The following is a 26,127-nucleotide window of genomic DNA, read 5'->3' as shown; positions in this document are numbered from 1 at the left end:
CAGCCTCTTTTACACCTTCTCAATATATCAATATGCCTTTATAATTTCAGCATAATCAAGGCCCTTTAAGATTCTTGCTGTATAATTGCAGTCTGCCAAGCTACCATTATCTGAAGCAGTGAATTATTGATTGGTAAGCTTCCAATGAAAGTTCCAGTCTTTATGAAGTCTGTCACTGGATCAGGGTCCCTAGTGGACAAGGACTGGACAGGAAGTGATCGCTCAAAGTGGGTTCCTGGTCTTTGAAGATGAATAATGAGAGTGTCTTTGTAAATACTTAGTTTACCTTTAACTTAAAGTCAACTAAACATCTCTAAACTGGCTCTAATCCTAATCCTAATCATGACCTCATCCCAAAACCTAAACCCAGTCCTCACTCTGGTCCGTACCACTATTTAGAATCAACTGATGATTTGAACATCTGTAGATATTCTTTAGGAGGCTATAATGTACACACTAACACACCACCACCACGTCAGTGCCAGTGCATTGCTGAGAATGATCCACCAACCAAATAACACCTGCTTTGTGGTGGTCCTGTGGGGGTCCTGACCATTGAAAAACAGGGAAAAAAGGGGGCTAACAAAGTGTGTAGAGAAACACATGGACTACAGTTTGTAATTGTAGACCCACAAAGTGCACCTATATGGTAAATGGAGCTAATAAGATACAAGGTAGGTGAGTGTGTACCTCAAGGGCTCACCAGTGTGTGTTATTTTAAACATAGAATGGTGAACTAACCACTTGATGTGATAATATTATGCATTAGGTTTTTTACCAGATTGTACTTTTGTTGGAATCTGCGAATGCCTAGAATGCTTCTAGATTTATCTGGAGCATCTGAGATTTGGTCAAGATCAGATCTGTGATCGGCATCACAGAAGTGATTATTGCCGTAACAATTAGAAAAATATATACTGTGCAGCCCTAAAGAAGAACTTGTGCGATGTCTATAATTAACCATTCTGTCTGTCTCTCTCTCTTACACACAGACCCAGCTGCAGTGGACTGTGAGCAGTATGACTTGTCCGTGTTGGCGGATGCTCTGAGATTTTACCTGCAGGAGCTGCCGTGTCCACTCATCCCTGCTGTGGTCTACAGTGAGCTGGTCTATACTGCTCAGGGTAAGCAGTCTTCTTTAGATGTAGAGAAAATGCGACTCCTAACAGCTGTGCAAGACCTGGTAGACCACCAAAACTGCCACCATCAGATAAACAGTACAATAGCTTTCATCTTTCGGATGAGGAGAAAATCAAGCTCCACTCTTGCTTCAGATCTGAAAAAATCCACAGGTGTTTCTGAAAGAAAATAGACAAAGAATTTGCAAATCAAAGAAGCTGCTGTGTTTGTAGGACAATGGAGTGACCACCCCAGAGTCCAGACCTCAACATCACTGAGTTACTTGAATAGCCATTTGTACTTGTGCTTAATGACTGGAAATTAAGTAAATGAATGGTGGTGTGTAACCTTTGCACAGTGCTGTATGTGTTAAATAAAGCCTGGGAAGAGTTGTGTAAACAAGGCTGTAAAGCTTTTTTTTTCTTTATTTCATCTCTAAATTTGGTTAACATGAAAGTAATAAAATAAGTTAAAGAAATATATGAAGTGCTTTCACTGAGTAAACTGATAGTGTGTGTGGCCTGTTCAAAATCGCTCCATATCACACTGTTCAGTCAGCAGAGGGTTTTGGTATGCATATGTGGGAGTGTGTGTGTGTGTGTGTGTGTGTGTGTGTGTGTGTGTGTGTGTGTGCGTGTGCGTGTGTGTTTTAGCGGGGGTGCTAGCATGCTTGAGGGTGAGATAACACCATTTCTCTCTAACCTTGTTCGGAATTACTCCCACAGAAACCAACGCACACACACACACAAGTGCACACACATCTGACTTCCTCTTAGCCTCGTCTGATTGCTCCTGAGCATGGCCTGATTTCACTAGGACAGACTGGCTGAATTATGTAAGCCCTGTTCTCTGAGCAGTACCTCATGATGATGACTGCACTGGCCTAGATCTCAGATTTCTATATACGCAACGTTCTCTGAATAGATGATGGTGCATTTATCTAAAATGATCATGGCCCTATATCATCATTATCAGTTATTATTGCAACGTTACTAACCCTGTACTGAAGGGTAGCGTTTGTATAGCTGCATGACACCTACATAAGACCTTCTTGACGACTAATGTAAATCCACATAGACATTTGTAAAAGCTTATTTCAACAAGCGTCAGTTGTCATAAAGGCTGCTTTTGTTACTTTTGTTGTCACTTAACCCCTTAAAATCACAGGCTTATTACATAGTAAGTCATTATTCAGTAACTACAGGGACTTCAGTGCAAACTTGTTGAGCAATTCTTAGATTATTGAAGTGTGTAATAGAAATTTGGGCCCTCTGACAGGCCCTGACCATTTAAGGGGTTAAACTCAAGTGTTACGACAACTGACACTTGTGGGAAGACATTATAAATGTTCGTGTAGGTCTAGTTGTCATGAAAGGCTGGTGCAGGTGTTAGGTAGTCTTACGAATGCCGCCCTTCAGTAACGTAAACGTTCTACACTTGGAATTATCTGTCCTGCCTTATCAGGCTTTACTTACGATTTGCTAAATAAAAGGCCTTTAAAACAGTGAATGTGTAAATTGATGTGCAGTATCTCTACTAGTGTGGATGTTACAGTAAATAACAATATATTTGGTGCAGAAGAGAGGTTATTACATAAACTGTATATTCACTATGTTTATAGTATTTGAATATGTATCCTGCAAGATCTTCTTTTATTTGATTAAGACTGGAACCAGAAGGTGTGCCATATGGTGTATTTAATATTTGTGCATTAAGCTTTTTAAAGAATCAATTAGTCATTATAGCTAATATACTTTTGTGGGAAGTCCTTTTGTCATGGCTTGTGGATGTGAAACAATACTCAGCACCAGTTTTGCCAAGCCGGAGAAGCTTACAGGTACACACCATAGGTTTATTGTTCAGTCTTGTTTTTTTTAAAAAAACTTTTGCACAATAAAAAAAAGATGGTTCTTATTACTAATTATATTAATACTATTATAAAGTGCTGTCAAGTTGATTCTGACTCCTGGCAACCATATGGATAGTGTTTCTCCAAAACATTCTGTCTTCTGAATGGCTGGTTCATGATTCCACTGATTGTATCTGTCCATATTGTTGTGTCTTCCTCTTTTACCTTCAACTCTTTTAAGCATAATGGTCTTTTCCAATGAATTTGATCTGAGAATTTGTTCAAAATAAATATCTGGGCTTTGATTGAGAGGTGTGGATTGATTTGTTAGAGGATCCATTTGTTTGTCTCTTTGCCATCCAAGGTAATTTCAAGTTCAAAGGCATCTATATTTTTCTTGTCTCACTTGTTTATTGTCCAGCTTTCACCTCCATAAAGAACCACAGAGAAGACCGTAGCCTGGAGAATTCTGATCTTTGTTTGTAGAGACAAATCATTGTATTTGAAGATCTTTTTTAAACGCTTTCATCCTTGTTCTGCCGAGGGCCAATCTGTATAATGTTTCTCGAGTGCTGGATCTCCTGGTGTTAATAATTGAACCAGACATCTTCTCCATCAATGGAAACGTTAGCAGTCTTTGCTGTTGTCATAACCTTAGTCGTCATATTGAGCTGAAGTCTCATCTTTAACCTTCTTTGTGAGTGAGTGTGTGTGTGTGTGTGTGTGTGTATATATATAGATAGATAGATAGATACACATTTTTGCTGTATTACCTAGCCTTACTGTTGGTATGTTGTTTACAAAGGCATTATAGATTCACTATAGTTCTCAGCCAGTGACCAGAAGGATAAGCGGTTCAGATGATGTGTGTGTGTGTGTGTGTGTGTGTGTGTGTAGTTCTCAGCAGATGTGCTGCTAATCACTGTCATTAAGTGTTACTTCACAGCTGAGACTAATTGTAATGGCATCTTTTACAGTTATCTGTCAGAGTGTATAAGTCTAAAGTGGTGGCTACTGTGTCCACATCCAGGAATATGATTGGTCAACTACTGGCCTACCCTTCCCCCTGATTGTCCTGTGCTGAGTCCAGATGGACATGGGCAAGTTCCCAGCCATGGCCTACAACCCATGGCCTTTATTGAACAGGGGTCACTCTCCATCGATAAAGGGCAGCTGTTGGGTGAGGGGGGCTGTTCTTCTGCAAATAGCTCGTAATACATCTATGTGTTTGCAGATTTTAAGAGCAAGGATGATGACCAGAGTGTGTGTGTGTGTGTTTGTGTGTGTATGTGCACACACAGGGTGTCTGTAGGCCTGTGGGTCCAGGGCCAAGGTCAAAGTGCTAACCCACATTTCAGACCAGCAGATTGTCAAACATTCATCATTCGACCCCACTCTGCCTCCCACTGCCCATTACCTTTGACCCCTGGACACTTATCTTACATAAGCACTATGGCTGAGGTGCCTTAACTAGCCACATCTTAACGACTCTGCCATGCTTGTAATTCATGGTGGAAGTGTAATGGGCAGGAATGTGTTTAGATTCTAGTTTTTACTTACATTGAAAGTGAACTTGCTTCGACTTACTTAGCATGAATACAAGGTGGACGTGTATGTTAGCCAGTAGGTTCTGGGCAATACATTTTATTATCTATTTTCATTATTTTCATTATGATAAATGACGTCACATTAAAGTATTTGAGTGTATTGTGGAAATCGTCACTGTAACACTGATACACTGCATGTTTGATTACAAAGTGAGCATAATTAGTCCTGTTTAATTAGATTTAGTTCAGTGCCATATGTGAAAATGATAAAAATCATTTTGCTCATATTCTATAGTGTAGTAGAGAGTAATTTTTAATTGTGATTTTTGTGAACTTTTGTCTTTTCCAATGTTTCTAGCCTCAGAAAAGCTAAATATTGTGATACAAATTATGTACTGAGAAAAGTATTGTGATATCACCAAGCCATAGTAGCCACTCTGTGTATGTTCAGTTATTACCGATGCATAGAAACATACACCCTTAGACATATGTGCAAGTGTATAATGCACAAAAATGTGAATTTTCAATTATTTTGCTATTATTATGACATCTCCAACAGTAATCTAACTATAGTATCACTGTGGCTTTGAATGTAATTAGTGATGCTATAGCTATTACAACTTTAGACATTTACAAAGCACAGATGTGAATTTTCAATTATTTTGCTATTATTTTGTCTTCAAAGCTATGTAAATATTACTCTGACACTATGGCTGTGATGGGTAGTTTTGTAATTTAGATGTTTGGTGTCACCCTTTGTTCTGGGGAAGTGTGGATGAATAACACTCCAGGGTGATGTACGAGCAGGGGTGCTCTTTTAGAGATGAGCCTGAAGCACAGATGTTGGCCCGTTTAGAGTGGGAAGCCCTTTTGAGCAGTGCTCATTAATACGTTGGTTGCTGTCTAAATAAAAGCTTTGTTCCACCGTGCATTAGCAGACAATAGGCTGCAGTATAGCACAAGGCTAGCATGCTAGCCCCTCCTGGGCTCCTGCTAAAGTCCTTGCTTATGGGTTTTATTATGTATCTTGTCATTAATGATGCCATCAGAGATGAGATCGCAGTAGACTATGGGTAACATTTTTTGGCCAAAAATCAGATTTTCTCAGCCAAGTTTGGTGTCTGAAGTTGGCTGCTTAAGTTTTGGAAGCTTATAGCCAGCCCACCACTTAGCGGCATGCAAACTGCAGGCCTTAATCTTCAGAGGTTTGCCTTCTCTGCTGTGAATCACATACTAAACTGACAGCTAATGGCTTTCATTGCTTGTTAGCTTCATTAGCCTTGTATCTCCACTGAAAAACTAAGCAAACTTCAAACATGTCTTGACTGACTGACTGACTAAATTTTGGGTCAGTAAAAATTGTGTAAATTAAATTTTTGGCCTGAAGTATTCTTTACTTTAAAAAAATGGACCATACGCCTGGTGAGCAAAATATTTTTGGTTGATAATCCCAACCTACAGTAGGATTATTTAATTTGCACAGACCACACAAATACTAATGCTTATGTAATTTTCAAGTGTGTATGCGCGCGTTTGTGTGTGTATGCGTGCATGTGGTGTGTAGGGGGATGGATTGCTGACTCAGCGTCTTCCCCTTTAGTTCTCATGTCTGCTGCCTCACTCTCTTATGTGACAAACTCCCTGTCTTTGTGGCCTGTTCCAGTAATGACAGCCTGTCTTCCTCCACCATGCTGCACACTGTGGCCTCCCCAGCACAGACAGACAAACCACCGAAGGGGGAGATACCCAGCTGCAGCAGTTTCCAAAAGGCTGCTCACGTAGCACAAAACGTGGAGGAGGTGCAGGGCTGGGGTTGAAAATTAGGCCAGTGATTTGACAAAATGACTCTCGTATGCGTGTGGGCCTATATCTGAAAGAAATGTACCAAACTACAATTATCTCAAATGCGTATGTACGTTGTATGGAAAGGTTTGAACAGCCCTGGTCAAATTACACGTTTTGCTGATTTTGATGTGAAAATAAGTGAACACTTCATCTTAAACACGAGAACATATGGCATTTTCTGCAAATTTTTACTCATTTTTCATTTATCTGCTGAGTTAAACATATTGCAAAAAATAAAAATAAAATATAAAATATAAAATGTGCCATAACATTTGCACAGGCCACATTGTATGTTTTATTTTTTCCCCAGTATGTCAAATTCAGCAAATAAGAAGTAAGTGTGCATTAAAATGTGTTCTCTGTAGAGGATGTGTTTATCTCAGTTAGAAAATCAACAAAGCTTGTAATTTGACCAGGGCACCCAAACTTTTGCGTGTGACTGTATGATGCTTATACTGGAAGTAAGAATGCTGTTAGCATCAGTACTGCTCTCTTTTGTCAATCTTTGGCTTCATCATAGAGAGATGTTTGCTTTTACAATAAATATACAGTATGCTTCAGCTCTGTTTAGACACAGAGGTGTTCCCTGCAGCTCAGATTTTATTCTAGAAATGTGGTTCGAAGCTTGTGGTAGGGTGTCCTGGGACTATAGTAGAAGTTTTTGTGGCCGAATCGAAGCCCAAACTCAATTCATACCAGTCACTTTGAGACCTGGCCTGACCAGGCCTGGCTGGTACTGAAACAGAACCTGCTCGCATGCACTAACAGAGATGGTTTTACAGTGCTTTACTTTGTTAGTAAGCAATTTTTTTGATCGACAGAAGATGTTGTGCTGACGGAAAACTGGTATTTTATACATCTGTAATACACTATAAAGAGTATTTATTATGATAATATTTTTGTGAAATTGCTGATCTTACCTGGCAGAGAACAGCATTCACCCTCCTCTGAGCTACTGTTAGCTGTGTTGTGCTGAACTTCCTCACGCTACTGCTGCTACTGCAGAAACGCTTAACAAGCACCAACCTAACTCATCCCTCTTACCCATGGTGTGCCTGAGACTGAAGTACTGTTGAACTGCATCCAGTTTCTTTTGGGTGCATGTTCATCCACTCCTTGAACTCCTTTAAGTGAAAACTACATTAAGCTACTACAAAAATTACTTGTTAGAAAACAAACCATAGAGTCGTATGCAAAAAGTTGGGCACCCCTGGTCAAGTTACATGTTTTGTTGATTTTCTAAGTTCAAACAAGTTCATACATACTATACAGAGGACACACTTCTGCATATTTTAAGGCACTTGTTGTAGTTGACCTATTAGGGAAAACCAATAAAACTTAAAGTGTGCAAAAGTTACGGCACTTTTTTATTTTTTATGTTTCAAGTTTTTGCAATATGTTACACTCAGCAAATAATTGGAAATTGTGCACTAAAATGTGCTGGAAATTCCATATTTAACTGTTTTCTCCATGCACACACACACTTTCTAAGCTGATCCTGCGATCCTGGGTCGCAGTCACTTGGAAATTCAACAAAACGTAATTTGACCAGGGGCACCCAAACTTTTGCATATGACAGTACATATGACAGTGAATAATCAGACTGGACCTGGCTCAAAACTGGACTTTTTTATTTATATGTATAAATATATATTTTTGAAGGATATAAACAATTTAAACAGTGTTGCAAGTTTTGCGACAGCTGTGATATACAAAATAGTTAAAAATGTTTTGGATCTCATTATTAAATGATCCCTGTTATCCTCACAGAAACTCAGAGTTTGGAGGAGTGTGGTCAGCAGCTGAAGAGAATCCTGGACTCTCCCAGCATCCCACAGTCTAACCACCAGCTTCTGGTCTATCTGACCCGACACCTTAGCAAGGTAACCCAGAGTGGAGGGGCTGCTCAGGTCAGTCCCAGGCTGCTGGGCCAGGTCTACAGTGAGGCCATCTTCAAAAACAACCACTTCAGGTAAGAAACATACTGAATGACTAAGATAGATGTTCTCTGCAACTTGTATTTTAACCCTAGCCCAGGCTTTCGATCATGGCTTTTCTTCTGAAATTACCTCTGAAACATACAGAACATGACGTCAGTGGAAAATAATGTTCTGCGCATTATTTTATACCTGAATTGCTTTTAGGGATAAGTGGCTGTACTCCTGTAAGTACCAGAGAAGCTCCATTTAATGCTTTGAAATGTAAGATTTGGCTATATGGCCTAGAACTGCTCATAAAAGGCCAATATCCAGCATTTCGCTAGTTTTTTTTCCCCAAAGTCCACTTATAATGTTTGTGTGGGTTTATGTAGCAAAACACTCATAATCCATTTTACATGGCCATTTTCAACCTCTCTTTATACCTTAGAATTAAGCAGGCTGTTGTACTGTGTTTTTAAGACTGATATATGGAAATGAGATCTGTTCTGAGTGGCTATGCTGCTTTGTGCTTAATTCAAAAAGCAGTCAAGGCTGAAACACTCCTTATAACTTCATGGTGAATGGGTGGGGCTAAACTGCTGTTGACCAGTAGATGAATGTATGTAAGTGCATTTACATATAGCCACTCATAACATCATGAAAACAGTAAAATCCACACAGGACTGGGGAGTGAAGAGTGCATTCTGAAACTTTAAGGAAAATTCTGTTTTCCATGATATGACCCCTTTAACACAAATTTATATGGGATGTTTTCATTATAATATCCTGTAAAATGATGATAACATATTTATATGTTGCAGTTTTACAGGCAGCATGATGCATTCCCCATGAGTGTGCTATAGGAAAAGCACATCACTGTAATGATTGTTCTATTAACTTTTTAATTTCAGTCACAGTGATAAAAACAGTGATAAACTGCAGGGGTGTAAAAGTAATCCCAAGGCTTCTAATATTTCTTACATCTCATCACAATTACCTTGTAAACAGTGACACCATATTCTCTATAAAGTGGCTCACTGAATAGGGGATTTTAATATGCGTAATAAGGAGTAGTGTGGTTGTGAGTCATTGGGCATACAGCGTGTGTATTGTGCTCCACTAACTGGCATCACTCTTATTTGATTGTGATCTGCTTCCCTGTCTCAGTGCCAAGTTAAGGAACAGCAATGGGACTTTCCTTTTTCTCAGTGTCATCCACTACCCTGAGATTAGGAGTGGGAGAGGCTGTATTATGCCTTAAACAGTCATTTTGTTTAGCCATCAGCTTTTGCTCATGCTGAGGACTAAGGTCATAAAAGCCTCTTAGGACTAAGAAATAAGAAATAAGTCTTTTCTTCCATACCAAAAAAGTAATGCAAGAAATGTGTCCATCGTTTCCACCTAAATAAAATACTCAGTGTTGTAACAACATTGTTGCCTCATATTATCAAAATAATAACATCAATATATGTTAAAGGAGTGAGATGTATTGAAGTAATTGTGGACCAGTTCAGTTTGTCCATTCCTCTTGATATGTACACATAAAGTAAAGAAAATAAAGTAAAAAAACAGTTTTTGATTGTGACGATATACAGCACTATTTTTTCTTTTACTTTGAAAGGCACTGCACTTGATGTTAGAACATTACTGTGATGATTTGATTGCATTCAGCCACAAGAGCATTAGTGAGGTCAGGTACGGACGTTGGATGATTAGTTCTGGATCACAAGCGCCTCTTAGCTCATCCCAAAGGTATTTGATGCCTCTCCATCACTCGAGAACACAGTTTCATTGCTCCACAGCCCCATGCTGGGGAGCTTTGCATTGGGTTTGGTGACATTAGGTTCATGTGTGGCTACTCCAGAGCGTCCAGTTTTATTGGCAGTGCATTTCTATGGAGATTACACAAGCTGTACGTGTGCGGAAGAAGGGGTGTGTGGATATTTTTGGAATAGGTGTGTTGATGTAATATTAGTGATGCGCCCTAATGAAATCAAAATTTAAGACACACCCAGTCAGAAATCGAGAGTAATTATCTTATGCTTTAAATAGACGTAATAAACATAAGAAATTACAAGGTAATAAAAAATAGACTTTTATTACTGATAAAATAGGACAAATGGGACAAAACTGAACTGACAGTAAATAAAAACAGTTCGCATAAAACAAACCTACAGTAGGAAGACAATACAGAGTGGTTTATCATCCAAGGCAATACATTTAAATATATTTTATTTATACTTTGCACTTTGACTGTCGTTTGTATATTTGTCTGTCTTGAAAAATTGTGGCTGTAGATGGCATTAGCATGCTAACAGGGACTTTCTTTTCTGCTTCTGTTTTTTGCTTTACTCCATATCGATCATATTTGATCATGTTTTTAAGTGGTATTAGTAGTGGAGACGTTCTTGGGTGTTGTACCTCCTCTTGATACTCAGCATAAACAGAGATTATAAATCTCTTGTCTAGTCCATCATAAAAACTGTAAAAATGGTTCCACACAATCAGCGTTTTTTTTCCACTGTTTGTCTTCTGCCACTTAAACTGTTTGCTAAAGTGTTTGTCTCTGCTGATCAGGGCAGGAGAGGGAAGGGAACCAAGTTGTTTTCATTATCATTCAGATGATTTGTTAAGTGCTAGATTTTGACATTTTGTGCAGACCTGTTTAATCTTTTGTTTTTTTTTCGGCCAAGATTTTTTCTTACTTTTGGCTAAAAAAGAAAGTGCTTTTTTAGTCAGTTTTTGGCTGAAATCTTTTGATGACCAAAATGTTTCGGTGGCCGAAATTTTGCTGCATCCCTATGTAATATATTTATGTTAAAATCAAGTAAATTACTTTTTTCATTCATACTGAAATGAAATAGAACAGAGCTCTGAACATAAACAGGACTTTCAAGCACATCAGCCACTGTGTCTCATGCCAAAGAGAAGTGAGTGTGAGCAGCTTAACCTGTGAGTGAGCTCGCATGTGTGAGTGTGTCTTGTGTGTGTGAATGCATGAGTGTTAAAGTGTTACTTTGCCCAAACAGGTCTTTCTTTTAACCTCACATTTCAAAGGTTTATGAACGATAGTTAAAGTGCAGTATTTGAGTCTCTCCATCTATCCCTCTGTTTCCAGTGCCGATGTGAACCCAGAGCACCATGTGAAGATTCTAGAGGCTCTCATTGTGGTCGGAGGCCTGATGGAGATGCAAGCTGCCCCAGGTAGGCCAGCCCTCCATTGGGCCTCTTCTTCTCCTCCTGGTTAAGGGGTGTTAACTCCTTTAACCATGGTAAATGACTAGGATACAAGGGCTTGAATGGCTACAATGTGATAAAATGCACTAATGTTCAAAGAATAATTTGTTGTGTTTTATTGTGTTACTTTGCAGTAAATAGCTGCAATAAACAATTCTTCCACAAAACAATGTAGTTCTTTAATGTTAGGTTTTGATTTCCAAGCAACATGGCATCTTTATTCATCTGACAAGTCTTTTAAGCTTTTTAATATCTTGCTGTATTAATACAAAGGTCAGTAAATCTGTGTGGTGTGCTACAATGTTAATGTTTGTTCTGGAATGTCGGGTCAGTGTGTCATGTAGCCAATAGTTAGCCCTTTTTAAGCTATTTTTTTTTTAGCATTTGAGATGTTGTTCAAGTAATGAATGAAAAGCACATGACTTTGAAGTAGACATTCAGATTACCCTTCAAGTAGGTTTTGAGTTGTGGAAATTTATACATGGTATGGACATTAAATTGTGCAACTGTGCCTCAGGAAAATGGGACACCTAGGGTTGCCATGTGCCTGGTTTTGGACCATACTGTCTGTTTTTCAGCTCTGTTGTCCAGTGTCCGATTGGTACTATGTCAGTGTGATGAGGCAAAGGTATTGCCCATCACCAGGGAGACTTTAAGACTGTGTGTGTGAGTGTAATACTTACTTGTATACCTACCTGTTATACTTACCTATAATAATCACCTGTTGTCTGTTCCGTAGCAGAGTCAGTAAAAGGCAGAGCAGGCTGAGCTCACTCATGAGTATGCCAGAGGGCCCACGGCCAGCTCATGGGAGGGGTGATGTCTGCAACCTAGAACCTATAAGAGAAGGAGAGACAGGTTAAGGAATGTGTGCACTGTATTCAAAGTACTCCTGTGTTTGTACTTACCGTTGTTGTAACCCATTCTTGTAGGATAGTGACACCCCTGTGAAGTGAAATGGTTCCGCTTAGGTAATACAGGGGCAGGGCATATCCTAAAAGAAGTGAGGGAGAGGGTTAGTAGAAGGGGGATAGCTCGATGGTGCTCACCTCAGGCTGAGAGAAAGCTGAGGGACAATATGAGCAGAGCTAACTGAAAGTGTAGTTCCACGGCCTTGTGACCTAGAACGAATCGTCTCTTTTACCATTCAGTCACAACCTACTCTGTGACTTTGCGTCTCCTCACGGAGTTCGGCGAAGCATCGTCACAGTCAGTCTAAATACATTTGTTGAAGTAGATAAAGTGCTAGTCTTGCCCTGTTAATTTGGTTATCTCTATCTCTCTCTATCTCTCTCTCTCTCTCTCTCTCTCTCTCTCCTTCCATCACCAACATACACCAATAGTGACCAGTCATGTCACCCGACGTGCAAATGTTTTTGATTGTGTGCTCATTAAAGAAATATGAAGAAAAATGTAAAGGCATATATAAACCTGTATAGAAAATATTTTTTAAATGGAAAAACATAATAAATAAAACAGAGATAATTATCAAACTGTTTTAAATGCACCAAAAAGTGAGAAAGGGGGATGTGGTAAAGACATATCGCATGCTTCCTCCGACTAGCCCCCTATTTCCGTTTTTGCTCTGGACGAAATCTGGCAACCCATGTGATGCCCCTGTTTTCATTTGAGGTTCCAAATTTTCAAACTTCTCCACTCCTTTTTTAACAGATGGCTTCAGAGCTGATGTCACTTATTTGATCGTTGTCACCTCCTCTTTGGAGATTGTATGTGTTAGTGAGGATGCTGTATCTCTGACTCGTTTGGAAGTGGTTAAGTCGTTTCTTCATTCCCAACCAAAATCAACAGAGTGTGTGCTTTTGCATGTCTTAGTGAGTCAGTGACTGATTGGGGCTGCTGAGGGGGCCGGTGAATGTTTGTGGATAGATGGCAGAGGAAGAGAGCAAGGAGAGGAATTGTGGATGATCCTTCTATCCAGAGCCTGGCTCAACATTAGTGACTCCAGCGAAGCCTGACAGCAGTGTTGCAAAGAATCTGGCCTTCCTACCCGAGTGTTTGGCAGCCAGGGCTTGCTCCGTGCTCCGTTTTGTGGTTTAATGAAAAGATTTTGACTTAGGCCTGTTACAGTTCTCTCGGCTGGAGTTTATTTAACTTATGCATTTCTCACACTGGGAGAATGACCCCGCACCTCCCTTGACTACCAAAACATACAGTTTTGGTCATGGAACCTCCGACGCTACTACTGAGAAATGCTTACGGGCACCCAAAGCTTACAATTTTCTAGGTTTGTTCTGTGAGCCATCATAAATAAAGTTTTATAGCTAATTTTGTAGAGAAGGAATAATATGATAGATATTTTTGTCGAGAAGGGATGATTCGAATGCTTAGATGAAGACCTCAGTGTGATAAGACATTGCTGGAGTTCGTTATAAAATATTGTTTTGTCACAGAGGCAAATTAGACTGAGGAAATGTATACAGTCAGAGTATGCATTAAAGCACTGTCTGCATAAGTGCCAGTATGTATTGGATTTATGTGACAATAAAAGAAGAAAGTGATGAAGGATGCTTAATTTATTCAAACTAGCATAACATCAGTTTAGATGCAGTGTCACGTTTGATTGAGGTTTATGTTTTTTTTGTGTCTTTCTGTCTGACAGACAGCATGGGTGTTTTTGAGTGGTTTTGTTGTGTATGAGTTTACATGCATACATATTGTTCTTGGAGTATATTTGTGGGATGAGCTGCAATCTAATGCCTAGTAAGAGATGAATTTGTGACATCAATCAAACATTATGGCACATATGCCAAAACTCAATGACTCACCACTGAATGGAGAGAAAAAGAAGAGATTTGTGGCCTGCTGTTGCTGCTGAGGGGTCACCGTTGGGACTGGAGTCATGGTCTGTTTAGTAGGAGCTTTTTGCTCTTTGGCATCTTCACTGCCTGTCAACAATATGGGTACATCTTGCTTTCATTTGAAATTTCCCAAGTAATGTTTGATTTTCACTGTTATAAAGTAACATAGCAGCTATTTGCTAATACCCTGTGTGTATTTTGTGACAGTCAGCTTCATCAAAGCACCTTCCTTGATATAAAGAGCAGATCTTGCAGTTTCTTTTCCAAACTATTGTTAAAAGCACATTTTTTGCCCCAAAAGTGACATTGTTCCCAGTGTAGTTCCTTCAGATTCTCACCTTGCAAAAAAGGCAAGATCTAAACATCTCATATTTAATATATTAAAGCTCTATGTAAGATACACTGTATGGACAAAAGTATTGGGACACCCACACATTAATATGGAGTTGGTCCCCCTTTGCAGCTATAACAGCTTCCACTCCTCTGGGAAGCTTTCTACAAGATTTTTGGAGTGCGTCTGTGGGAATTTTTGCCCATTCATCCAGAAGAGCATTTGCGAGGTCAGACACTGATGTTGGACGAGAGTCCCTGGCTCGCAAGCTCCGTTCTACTTCATCCTAAAGGTAGTTGATGGTTGAGATCAGGGCTCTGTGCAGGCCAGTCAAGTTCTTCCACACCAAACTCACCCAGCCATGCCTAGGAGCTTGCTTTGTGCACTGGGACACAGTCATGCAGGAAAAGAAAAGGCCCTTCCCCAAACTGTTCCCACAAAGTTGGAAGCATACAATAGTCCAAAACGTCTTGGTCTGCTGAAGCATTAACATTATCCTTCACTGGCACTGAAAAACAACCCCATAGCATTATCCCTCCTCCACCAAACTTTACAGTTGGCACAATGCAGTCAGCAGGTAATGTTCTCCTGGCATTCGCCAAACCCAGACTCATCCATCAGACTGCCAGATAAAGCCTGATTCGTCATACGACAGAATACATTTCCATTGCTCCAGAGTCCAGTGGCGGCATGCTTGACCCCCCCACACACCCACACACACACACACACACACGCACACACACACACACACACACACACTTGGCATTGTGCATTTCGATTTTAGGCTTGGAAAGGGAAAAAAACACACTAAAATATGGTGTCTTCTTCTATCAGTCAGTTCATCATGAAATGTTCACTTAATGAAAAGGTCAGCTGGTGTTTTGAAATTTATGTTAAAAATAAATGTTAAAAAGTCTAAATATCTGAGTGCTGTACTTATTTTTTAAATTATCTGCCTATTCCGATATCATTACACATCCCTAAATATAATCACATTGAATTGAACTAATTTGTGGTGAATTTCATGATAGATTCAATTGTTAACTAAAGAGGTCAGGATGTATGTAAATTAGGTGCCTGGTGTTCTTTTTGCATGCACTCAAGCCTGGAACTATATGTTCATGGCCAACTTCAACCCACTGCGGGCGGGCAATCTGTCAGCTATTGGGCAAACAGAGTACTCCCCCACCTCTAATTCTACACACACACACACACACACACACACACACACACATACACAAATACAGGAGGAAACAAAACAACCCATCCATTCACATTACAACTCCTCATTTATTCTCCCAGTTATTTCTTATTTTCCCCATCCCAGAGGCACGCAATACTGTGCCCTCAGAACGGCTGGCTGCCTCCCTGCCTCCAACCCCACATTCAGCCTCTAATACGTTCCAGCTTGGTAAGGTTTGTTGGTAAAACATTGTGTTTAAAGAGTAATCTTTGGGGGTTGTTTTGGACTCGCCTCCTCTTGGATGACTGCGCCTGTCAAAGGCTGATAGATTCATTATGTGTGTGAGTAAGAAAATGGGAGAGTGAGGGAGAGAGAGAGAGAGAGAGAGAGAGAGAGAGGAAATGACAGAGAGAATGAGTGACAGGAAGAGACCCTTTACAACTGAATACAAAATAAGGTCAGTGTTGAAGAGAATTGGAGTTGATTTGTAAGTAGTTGAACATCTGCAAATTAGAGAAAAAAAAGGAAGGAAAGTGTGTAAAAGGATGAGGTGCACATTGATACATGACAGAAAGTACTTCTAGTGTAAGATAATGAACAGATGTATACAGTAGCCTACCATGGTGGCTATTATATGTTTGACTCACACCTTTAGCTGATCTGAACTGATGGTAATTGATCATGTTTGGTGTCTGAAGTTTGCTTCTTTTGTTTTGATTACGATGGGGTTGTGTCATTTGTGTCCCACTGACATTACATTTACGAATATGTATGCAAAGTAAACAATATTTTAAGCATAGATACCGTGTCCTTAACAACAACCTGTGTGCATGTTCATTAAAATCTATTATTTTTGCATTAATGTATTAATTGATTTAAAATCAATTCTTGAATCTTTTTTTTATGAACCGTTCATTATAGGTTATGAAAGATGTACACCTTAATTGTGTCCCAGAACATGCATTCAACCTTGATACCTGACCACATTCACTTCTATGAAATATCATATTTTCAAGTCACATATATTTACATCGTCTAACTTTCCTAAAGATCATGGATTAAAAAAGAAAGTGTTCTCTTTCTCTTTTCTTTAATTTAACAACACTGAGATACTGACTGACACTGTTACTGAAATTATTGATCCAAATTACCCAAATCATATGTTACCCAAATTATAAACTGAAAGTAAATAGTTCATAAAAAATACCTTTTAATAAATCATTAGAATGTCTTTAATATCCTCATGTTATAAGCTTGGATGTTAGTTAACACTTTATGGCACCACATCACACATCAACAGCTATGGCTCTTCAGTTAGCTATAAGAGGAAACTAGCTCGGTATTCCCAAGATGGACATCATGGCAGAGGCTGCAAAAAGACCAACAAAGACGTTGTTGGAAAAAAGTGAGGAAAAGAAAAAGAGGCCGAGTGACTGAGCAAGAGTAAATCTCAGACTGGCTTTTACTCATTGGTCCCTGTCTCATGGAATTTTGTAGTTTTTCCTGATGCCAAAAGTCATCTAACCTCAGTCCCGTTTTAGGCTAGCATGCAAAGAAATAAATTCGTCTTACGCCAGAAAGTTTGGTCAGTCTTTGTCAGTCTCATGCCAAATAAGCCTTGAGTTAAGTAAAATGAGTTTGCAACCTCCAGTAATAAAATCCTGTAATATTACTCCACCTTGTAAGTCGACGTGGTTCTTTCTCTTCTGATGTTATCTTTGTTGTGCCGGATTCTGACAGCCTGGCAGAACCCGACTCTCCTTCACGTGCACGGGCATCACATAGGCATATGGACGCTGCATATTACACTCACGATTTCTGATATATACACATAGAAATTGCGAGTGTAATCTGCAGTGTCCGTATGCCTGCGCAATGTGCATGTACACGAAGGGGAGTCGGAATTTGTATCCTTTAGTCAACAAATGCATGTGTACACAAGGTGGGAGGTTTCAACCCTGTTAGTCATTAATCCATTATGCTTGTATCCTTGAAACCTTGTAATAAATGAGAAATGTTCCTGAGATGGATTTACGTTTTTTGAAGGTTAAACACTTTTCTTTTTCTTAGTTTCAATGAAAAATTATATAAACATATAATTTCAGTGCAGTTCAGTGGGACCCCAATTGTGGAATCTATTTGCTATGTCAGCCTAGTAGTTCCAGTGTAGAACTAAGGAAGCAAATATCGGACACCAAACATATCCCGGCTAATTGACTACACTTAAGGTCGGCGGAAACTTTGCTTTATCACCAAATTATTACTTTAAAGCACTCGTAACTGAAGAGTCTAAGAGTAGTAGAGGATGAATGCGTGCCAGTATGACATCATCAACCATGCTGCACTGTTCACCTAACAGCATGTGTGTGTGTGACTCATTACTATAACCTAGGTCCTGTAGTTTGTTGTGGTGTATGCTCAGCCTTTGATTATGAGGTCAGTTAAAGGCCACAACACGCACTGACCAGGATTACTACAGGCGGAAGACGAGTGCATGATTTTCTCTTTTTTTTTCTTCTCTCTTTCTCTCTCTCTGGTCACATTCCCCTCTGATTATGCTGAGTCATCTTACCACACATTGTTCTCATTGTCCTAAAGCCTTGAATTTAACCTTTTCACATACTTCTTACACACACACAAACACACGTACACACACCCCGGGGGTCAGGGCGTGACCTCCTGGAATTCCCCACTAGCTGACCCTGTGTCCCAGCTGACCCAGTGAAAATGACCATTGCTGTCCTCTCAGCTGCTTGCAATCACATGCTTCAGTGTACCATGTAATAATCTCTTAACTGCCCTGACTATGGCCTTTGTTCTGCAGCTCTGTTTTCCCTTCCTTTCCTTTTCCCATCTTTCCATGCAGGGCCATTTGTCAAGCGTAAGCTCAAATTTGAGGCCGTTCAGGCAGAATTGATGTACTGTAAGTATCCTGTGTCTCAAAGATGGAGGAGTTCTGCCTCTGGATCAATCTTTGCAAAATTCAACATCCCTTGTAAATTTTGCAAGGGCTTGCAAATTTTACCAGCAACAATATTTCCACATGAAGGAAAAAAGTTTTTGAATTTAAACCAACTTGTTTAAACTGCACTGTTATGATGGAAACTTGACAGGCTGGGAACATTAACCTTATCTTACCCAGTGTTTCAGTGGCAGTATATTGAGAAACGTTGTCTTTGTCCCCTTCAACGGGTCCATATCTTTTTATGTTACTGTACCTTTAAGACAATGATAAATGAGATAAATGAGCTCTGTTCTAATTGGCTCTCCTGTATTGCGCATCATTCAAAAAGTACTCAGAGCTAAAACACTCCTTATAACTTCAACACGAGTGGACAGAGCTAAACTGCTGTAGGCTGAATAGGGGGATATATGTAAATGAGTTGGTTCTTGTGACATCACAGAAACAGTAACTTCAAAGCAGACTGTTTTTGCAGCATAATTTCACTATATGGACTGTATAGGCTGGGTAGTGAACAGTATGGCTTGAAACTTTAACGATGTTTAGGTATCCCCTCAAACTCTTATTTAAAAAAGGGGGCGGGGGGATTCTGTTTATTCATGATACGATCCCGTTAATTCAAGAAAATCTCTCTCACGTTGGACATAAAATGACATAAAATGGATCAGCATGTAGAATTAAAGCTAAAGGTCAGGAGTAGATAAAAAGGCAGAAATAGGTGCTTTTTTGACCTCTGCATTAAAGTGTTAACAAAGATTCTCACAGCCAAAGATGATACTATTTCACTGAATAAGGACAACTTTAGCAACCCAGCTACGATAAGTTCTGCAGTGACATCTGGAATTTGCACAGCTTTCCTGTGCAAGTTTTCAGATCGAGAACTGATTGCATGCCTAAATCATGTACAGAAGAAGCAGATAGCAGATCACATTTCTGTGGTGATTTGATTCTGTAGTAGAAACTGACTGGCTCATATGTGGAATGAGCTGCTCTTCCCCAAACAGCACGTCTCCTTCTATAACTGCAGCTGAAAATCGAGGCCAGGGACGGTGATAATGGGCAGCGTGTACAATAGTGCCCTCATCAGCTTCATTGCCCTCATGTTTATTTTTGTTATTGTAGAAGAAGTTATTTTGAAAAGCTTATAAATCAGAGCAAGATAAAGCTAGCAAGCTAACAAAGTAGATAGCAAGATGTTTCTATACAATACAGAATTGTTCCCCTAAGGAAGAAAAATATATGTGCATATATTTGCTTATATTAAAATATATGTACAATATATGTAATGTATAAAATGTACGTGCTAAATATATTTAACTGTGTCATTTATTTTTGAAAATTATATTAAATATATGCACATATATGGCAGTGTTTTGAAATATCTACACATAGGTATATAAAATATATTGTCGGAACTAAACCCTGTATCTCCAAAGTGGTCACTTTACAGGAGAGTAAAAAACTAGTTAACTTGTAATGGAAGTTTATGTAAAACGATTTGTTCCAAATACGTTTTTGCTTGACAGCGCAATATATTGAGTTTTCAGTATTTTAAACTGAAAAGTCAGAAGCAAAATTTCATTGCTTTTCATAATGTTTTGACATAAATTGATGCAGAGTATGAGCAACTGCTGTGAACATAACAAACTCAGATTGTAGTCTATAGAGACAGTAGCATGCCTGTAAGGAATCTTGCCCACTCTTGTAGTCTAGTGTTCAATTTATTCACAAAGCACCCAGTTGAGGAGCTTCAGTTCTGCACTGCCTGCATCACTCTTGGCTCTGCTGTCCTCGTTTGACCTGCGAGTGGAACTGAGTGCTCCAAAATGAATGGATGCACCACCACCTAGACCACAGAAGCCAAAAATAATACAGGGAAATCCTTGAGGGATAAATTAGAGCATGACCAGCAAAAACTGGTCCTAGATCAGCATTCTGAGTTATTACATAAGGCTCTGGGATTAGTAGTGCTGATCCTGGATCACATTTCTTCTCTGCATACTTTAGCCACTGAAAGACTGTAGTCACTATGTACTGAAAAGCTAGGAAAAAGAACTGCAGTTGTGCTCTGCTCTGCAACTCTCTCTACATCAGAATACATCCTGTCCATCGCCATGAATACATGTGTCAACTTTCCGCCTTTCATTTCCCCTCCTTTGAGGAAAACTAACTTGAAGCCTGATGCAACTTGCCATGACATTCGTTATTCCAAGTGTTTCATTTTTTTCCCCCTTGCACAAAAAAAGACCCTTTCAGATGACATTAACGTCAAACTCTCCTCATGCTCTGTGAACAAATCCAAGCTTTTCATTTAGCATTACGCTCAGCTGTACTTCTTAACCAGAACAGATGCACATTCTCACAGATGGACAGACAGACAGACGGACACACACACACACACACACATGAAAAGTTTTTTTTTTTAATGCAATCTTAAAAGTACATGCAAAGGTTAAGTCCAGGGCAAAGTTCCCATCGTGTCCCACCTGCCTTCCTGATTACACCGCTTCTTCCTTAAACAGATACTGATCTCGTTAAGGTTGCCTCAGCTGCACTTTCAAACACATTAATCTTCCATTAAGCATACCCTGTCTGCTCTTAGCATGAGGCAAATGAAGCTCTGATTAGTATGACGTGGCTGATCTTAAGCCGGTTAACTGGGCTTAGCTCTGCTGATAAGGCGATTCCCAGCAAAATTGGCAGAAGCTAAAGTTTGATGTTGTTCTGAAGACTTGGTGTCAGTTTACCTTGTAAAACGTCATGGAGATTGACGCATCGTAACATGACTTTTCACTGTGTCAGGGTCTGAAATGGCGCCTTCTCTGTCGTCCGTTGACATTTTGGATTTAGTAATAGGAAATGTCTCACAGAACTACTAGATCAGAACAAGATGAAGCCAGCAAGTTATGCCGGGGTTACACTACATGACTTTTACCCTGATTTCAGCCCCAAATCTCAGCCAGGCCGAGTCTCTGCTGGTCGGCTCTAGGTTGCATATTTTGGGACAGTTGGAGTCGATAGTTGGGAGAGATAATTGAGTAGTGTTCAAGGGACGTAAACTCCCAGTTCAGTTTCAGAACAAGAAGTGAATACTGTTCAAGGACTCAATCTGTACAGACTCCTCCAACATCCAATGAAAACCAAGAGTTTGGTCATTGTCCATTTTATCAGCTCCACTTACTGTATAGGTGCACTTTGTGGTTCTACAATTACAGACTGTAGTCCATCTGTTTTTCTGCAGACTTTGTTAGCCCCCTTTTACCCTGTTCTTCAGTAGTCAGGACCCCCCACAAGACCACCACAGAGCAGGTGTTATTTGGGTGGTGGATCATTCTCAGCACTGTAGGGACACTGACGTTGTGGTGTGTTGTGCTGGTGCGAGTCAATCAGACACAGCAGTGCTGCTGGAGTTTTAAAACACGGTGTTTACTCACTGTTCACTCTATTAGACACACTTACCTTGTAAGTCAGAGACAGCAGCTCATCTGTTGCTGCACAGTTTGTGTTGGCCACAAGATGCTGCCCACAGGACGCTGCTGGCTGGATATTTTTGGTTCGACTATTCTCAGTCCAGCAGTGACACTGAAGTGTTCAAAAATTCCAGCAGCACTGCTGTGTTTGATCCACTTACACCAGCGCAGCACTCACTAACACACCACCACCATATCTGTGTCTCTACAGTGCTGAGAATGGTCCACCACCCAAATAGTACCTACTCTTTACCTGGTCCTGTGGGGGTCTCTCAACCCACTCACAGTAATTAATACACACAGTAATTAATAAACAACCTTAATGAAGACCTGCATGCAGTTTTAGCGGTTTGAGAGAGGTTTTGGGGGTGTGAGGTGCAAGATTTAAATTACTATTGACTTCTAGTGTTTGTTAGCAATGTTAGCATCATAGCCTCAGTGCTAAACTAAAGAAGCAAAATTTGGACACCAAACATCTCTTTGCTCATTGACTTGTGTGGAAAATTTGTTTGATTTTTTAGCCGAGCCATTGCTTTAAAAATGAATACAGCACCGCCTTGTTTTTTATGAAATACTTACATTTTAACTACTGAGGCAGTCAATTTATTCACAGTGAAATACATTCTGGCAAGAGTATTGATATTGATAATAAAGTATTCATTACTTTTCAGCCAGTCTCATTTAACAAGCTTTATTCACAGATCCCATATTTCTCCTCCTTCAATGTGAATGCCTAACTTTAAAGCTGTCTGCTGATTAAAAAGAGTCTCCGTCATATATAAACTCATTCCTGCAGTGTATCCCCCACAAGTTCTTTTATTTACATTGGACAGAATGTGCCTTTTATCCTGCTCTAACTAAATGTCTCAGCAATGCTGGCTGAAGAAAAGCCCAATCTGACAGCTTCAATAAAGCCCTCTGTGGCAACCATGACTGCTTAGGGTGCTAAGAGAGATGTGCTCAGTGTTCATAGAGAAATGAGTCCTGTTTTCTGCAGACTAATTATGTCAAATTTTGCATAAATGGCTAAATGAAGGACTGAATGTGTCACTTTTAGCATTTTTAACATTGTGGCTGTGAGAAGGTTGATCATTACTGCTCCTTGTATTCACAGTAGCTGTGAGCAGCTGAGCTAATCCAGTCCCTTCTCGCTCACCAGAAAACAACAAATATTCTGTCACGTGTTAGTAAACCATAAACACACTCACTCACTCACTCTCACACAATCTTATGAGGCTGTGTGCTCTCCTCTGGCGTCTAACATTACTCAAATCTTTAATGTAAAATGGTCAGTGTGGGACAAGAACCAGGCCTCATTACTGCCTGCTTGTCAACCATTATACACACAGAGGTGACTGGACAGAACAAAGGCTAAAACCCTTACACAACTCCACAGCCAGAGCAGATAATTGGGCTAGTAGAGTTTTGTGCCAGCAAAATTGCTTTTATGAAAATGCCTCGCTGTGGCTGACCCGCCGTTTCTCCCACAAATGTAAACACAAGAACACACTAACAGCCTGTAAATGCCAGTTTTTGTATGGGGATAAATTGGCAGCCCCCTCGTCAAATGGTGCAGTCCCACTCCGGCCCTGCACAACTCTGCTAATCTAGCAACAGAGGACTACATAACACAGTGGCGTCTGATGCTTCTGACAGAGGGGAAGAACAGGTAGTGATAATCTAATGGCAAAAATATTAATACAAAAAAACACTTTTTGTAAAATTGGAATCACTTGTCATGTTAAATTGATTCTATTTTATATTGTAATATAATAATAACATATCAAATATATGTTTGAATACTATAAACTGCACACCGAAAGGTCTTTTTCCAAACATATCAAGTTTTATTCAATATATCAAGTATTTGGGGAGCAATAAGAAATCATGTAGAAATTGATAAACAACATATTTAAAAGGCATTTAAATGTCATCTTCAGTTGCAAGTAGCTTCAGTTTATCATTCTGGGCACATCTGACATTGTTTGTTTGTTTGTTTGTTTGTTTATTTATTTATTCATTCCAATTTTGAGTTTCCTACTAACCTTAAATATAACATATTAGTATCATTTTCTACATTTGTCTGCGACCAAATGGGCTTTATTGTATTGAAAACATATATTCCAAACTTTTGAATATATACCTATTTTCTAGCTAGTCATCTTAATTGAAACAATATTTGCAGTATCTGCTCTGCTGCTAAATTACACTCACAAAAGCTAAAATGCTTTATTTTTAACAGTTAAATTAGAAAAATAAAATAAAATCTCAGAACTCTATAATTTATTCACAATGTTTTCCAAATGGTGATAAAAAAGACCATAAAACCTTGCAAGTTAAATAAAACCGGCAATGCTAATGCTAGTTTTTGACTCAGCATTAGGGCTGAGAGCCGATCCCAAAAAGAATCAATTCCTCGATTCCAGGCATTCAGGAATTGAGAGTGGACTCCACAGCTTTGGACTCGATTCCTCACAGCGATGTACAAGTTTGCCCACACTGGCTGTTGTCGCTCTGTAGACAGACAGACTGAAAAATACATCTTTACACAACTCGCACATCAAGCTTGAGTCTGAATGTGTCTTTGTGGTATGTAAGTGGCAAAGTCTATTACTGTGCTCAGAAGTTAAAAAAAAAACAAAAAAACATTGCTGATTGATTTAACACACATTGGCGTTGTTACAAGTACAAGCTGACTCTCCCTTTGTTTTGTACTTCTATAGAATTTTGTGAGACATGGTCTGTAGAGCTGCATTGATAAGTCTAACTGTACTGTCTAATTTATGAACCTTTCATGCTTTTCCCATATTAAAGTCCTGCCTTATGCACTTATAAGTGCTTATAGATGAGTGATTGCAACTTGTTATTGATTTCAGTATGTTGTATTGGTGTATTGATTTAACTGCTGTCCATTGATCTGAATTGATTTTTTGAATGGTAATATAGCTCAGTTTGCTCTTGCATGGCCCTAAATCAACTTGAAGTAACACAGAATCAAATTGATTACATTGCTCTGTACAGACAATGGCAGAGAAAACTCAACAAATCCTTCAGGGATGTTTGAGGACGCACATACATGCATCCAACTGTATTAGTTGAATGAATGCACTGTAGCTAATGTCATTGTTTTTTTTTCGAAAAATTCTCATGCATTGTAGAGAAACTTTCAGACTCTCACTAAGGGTTGTGATTACAGTTTTCCTTGGGTCACTTCTCTTGGGTCACTGTGTTGTCTTAGAATGGCCTGTATGTAGCTCTTCATCATGAATAGATCGAAGGAAATAAGTTTTAGGCCAAAACCTTAGCTCAAATTGTAAAACGTGTTTGTAAGCCTTTCATGTAATAGCTTTCTTTTAAGCTAGAGACATTAAACAGTTCGGACGTCTGGTTCCTATCACCATCCTTGTGAACAATTCTGAATCGCTAAGTTTCTCTACAACAATGTATTTTATGTCAAACCACACTGATTACTTTGTTTACATCTTAATAATTTCATTAATTAGAATTTTTTGAAAATTGGTGGGATGCCCCTTTAACTTGTAAAAAAGTTATATGAAAAACAAAGAATGTTTTTTTCTTCTTTTTTAACGATACCAATTTAGGGAAATCAGGTTTTGTTCAGACACTCTTAAGTAATTATTTTTAAAATTCTGATAATGTTTCATTCGAAACAAAAGAAACTCTTTTATCCTGAATCTGCACTGCAGTATGTGAATTATTGAGAAGGCTGATCCAGCATTAATGCTGCTGTAGATCAGAAACGCTGGGAGAGTGTAGAGTTTAAAAGTGTTTTGATTGTCATGTCGCTGGCTCATAAAGCTCCTCTCACTGAGCTTGTCGAGTTCT

General features: G+C 39.3%; 1 protein-coding gene and 1 long non-coding RNA gene across 2 annotated transcripts in view; one reads left to right on the top strand and one right to left on the bottom strand.

The window, feature by feature from the left end:
• pik3r3b (phosphoinositide-3-kinase, regulatory subunit 3b (gamma)) overlaps positions 1–26,127 on the top strand; it is a 228,380-nt gene that overhangs the window by 105,401 nt on the left and 96,852 nt on the right. Inside the window, exons 5-7 of the mRNA XM_036570646.1 lie at positions 993–1,124; positions 8,131–8,332; positions 11,398–11,483. Coding sequence (XP_036426539.1) covers positions 993–1,124; positions 8,131–8,332; positions 11,398–11,483 — 420 coding nt within the window. The remainder of the gene's footprint in view (positions 1–992; positions 1,125–8,130; positions 8,333–11,397; positions 11,484–26,127) is intronic.
• Positions 11,732–17,705, bottom strand: LOC118808171. Its single transcript, XR_005007265.1, has 3 exons — positions 17,528–17,705; positions 12,425–12,510; positions 11,732–12,353 (listed from the first exon to the last, which is right to left on the bottom strand). It is a non-coding gene; the product is annotated as an uncharacterized LOC118808171 (long non-coding RNA).

The sequence above is a fragment of the Colossoma macropomum genome, unplaced genomic scaffold, assembly GCF_904425465.1.
Source record: "Colossoma macropomum unplaced genomic scaffold, Colossoma_macropomum, whole genome shotgun sequence".
Taxonomy (NCBI): domain Eukaryota; kingdom Metazoa; phylum Chordata; class Actinopteri; order Characiformes; family Serrasalmidae; genus Colossoma; species Colossoma macropomum.
The sequence above is the reverse complement of the archived record's forward strand: the minus strand, read 5'-3'. Positions and strand labels throughout refer to the sequence as shown.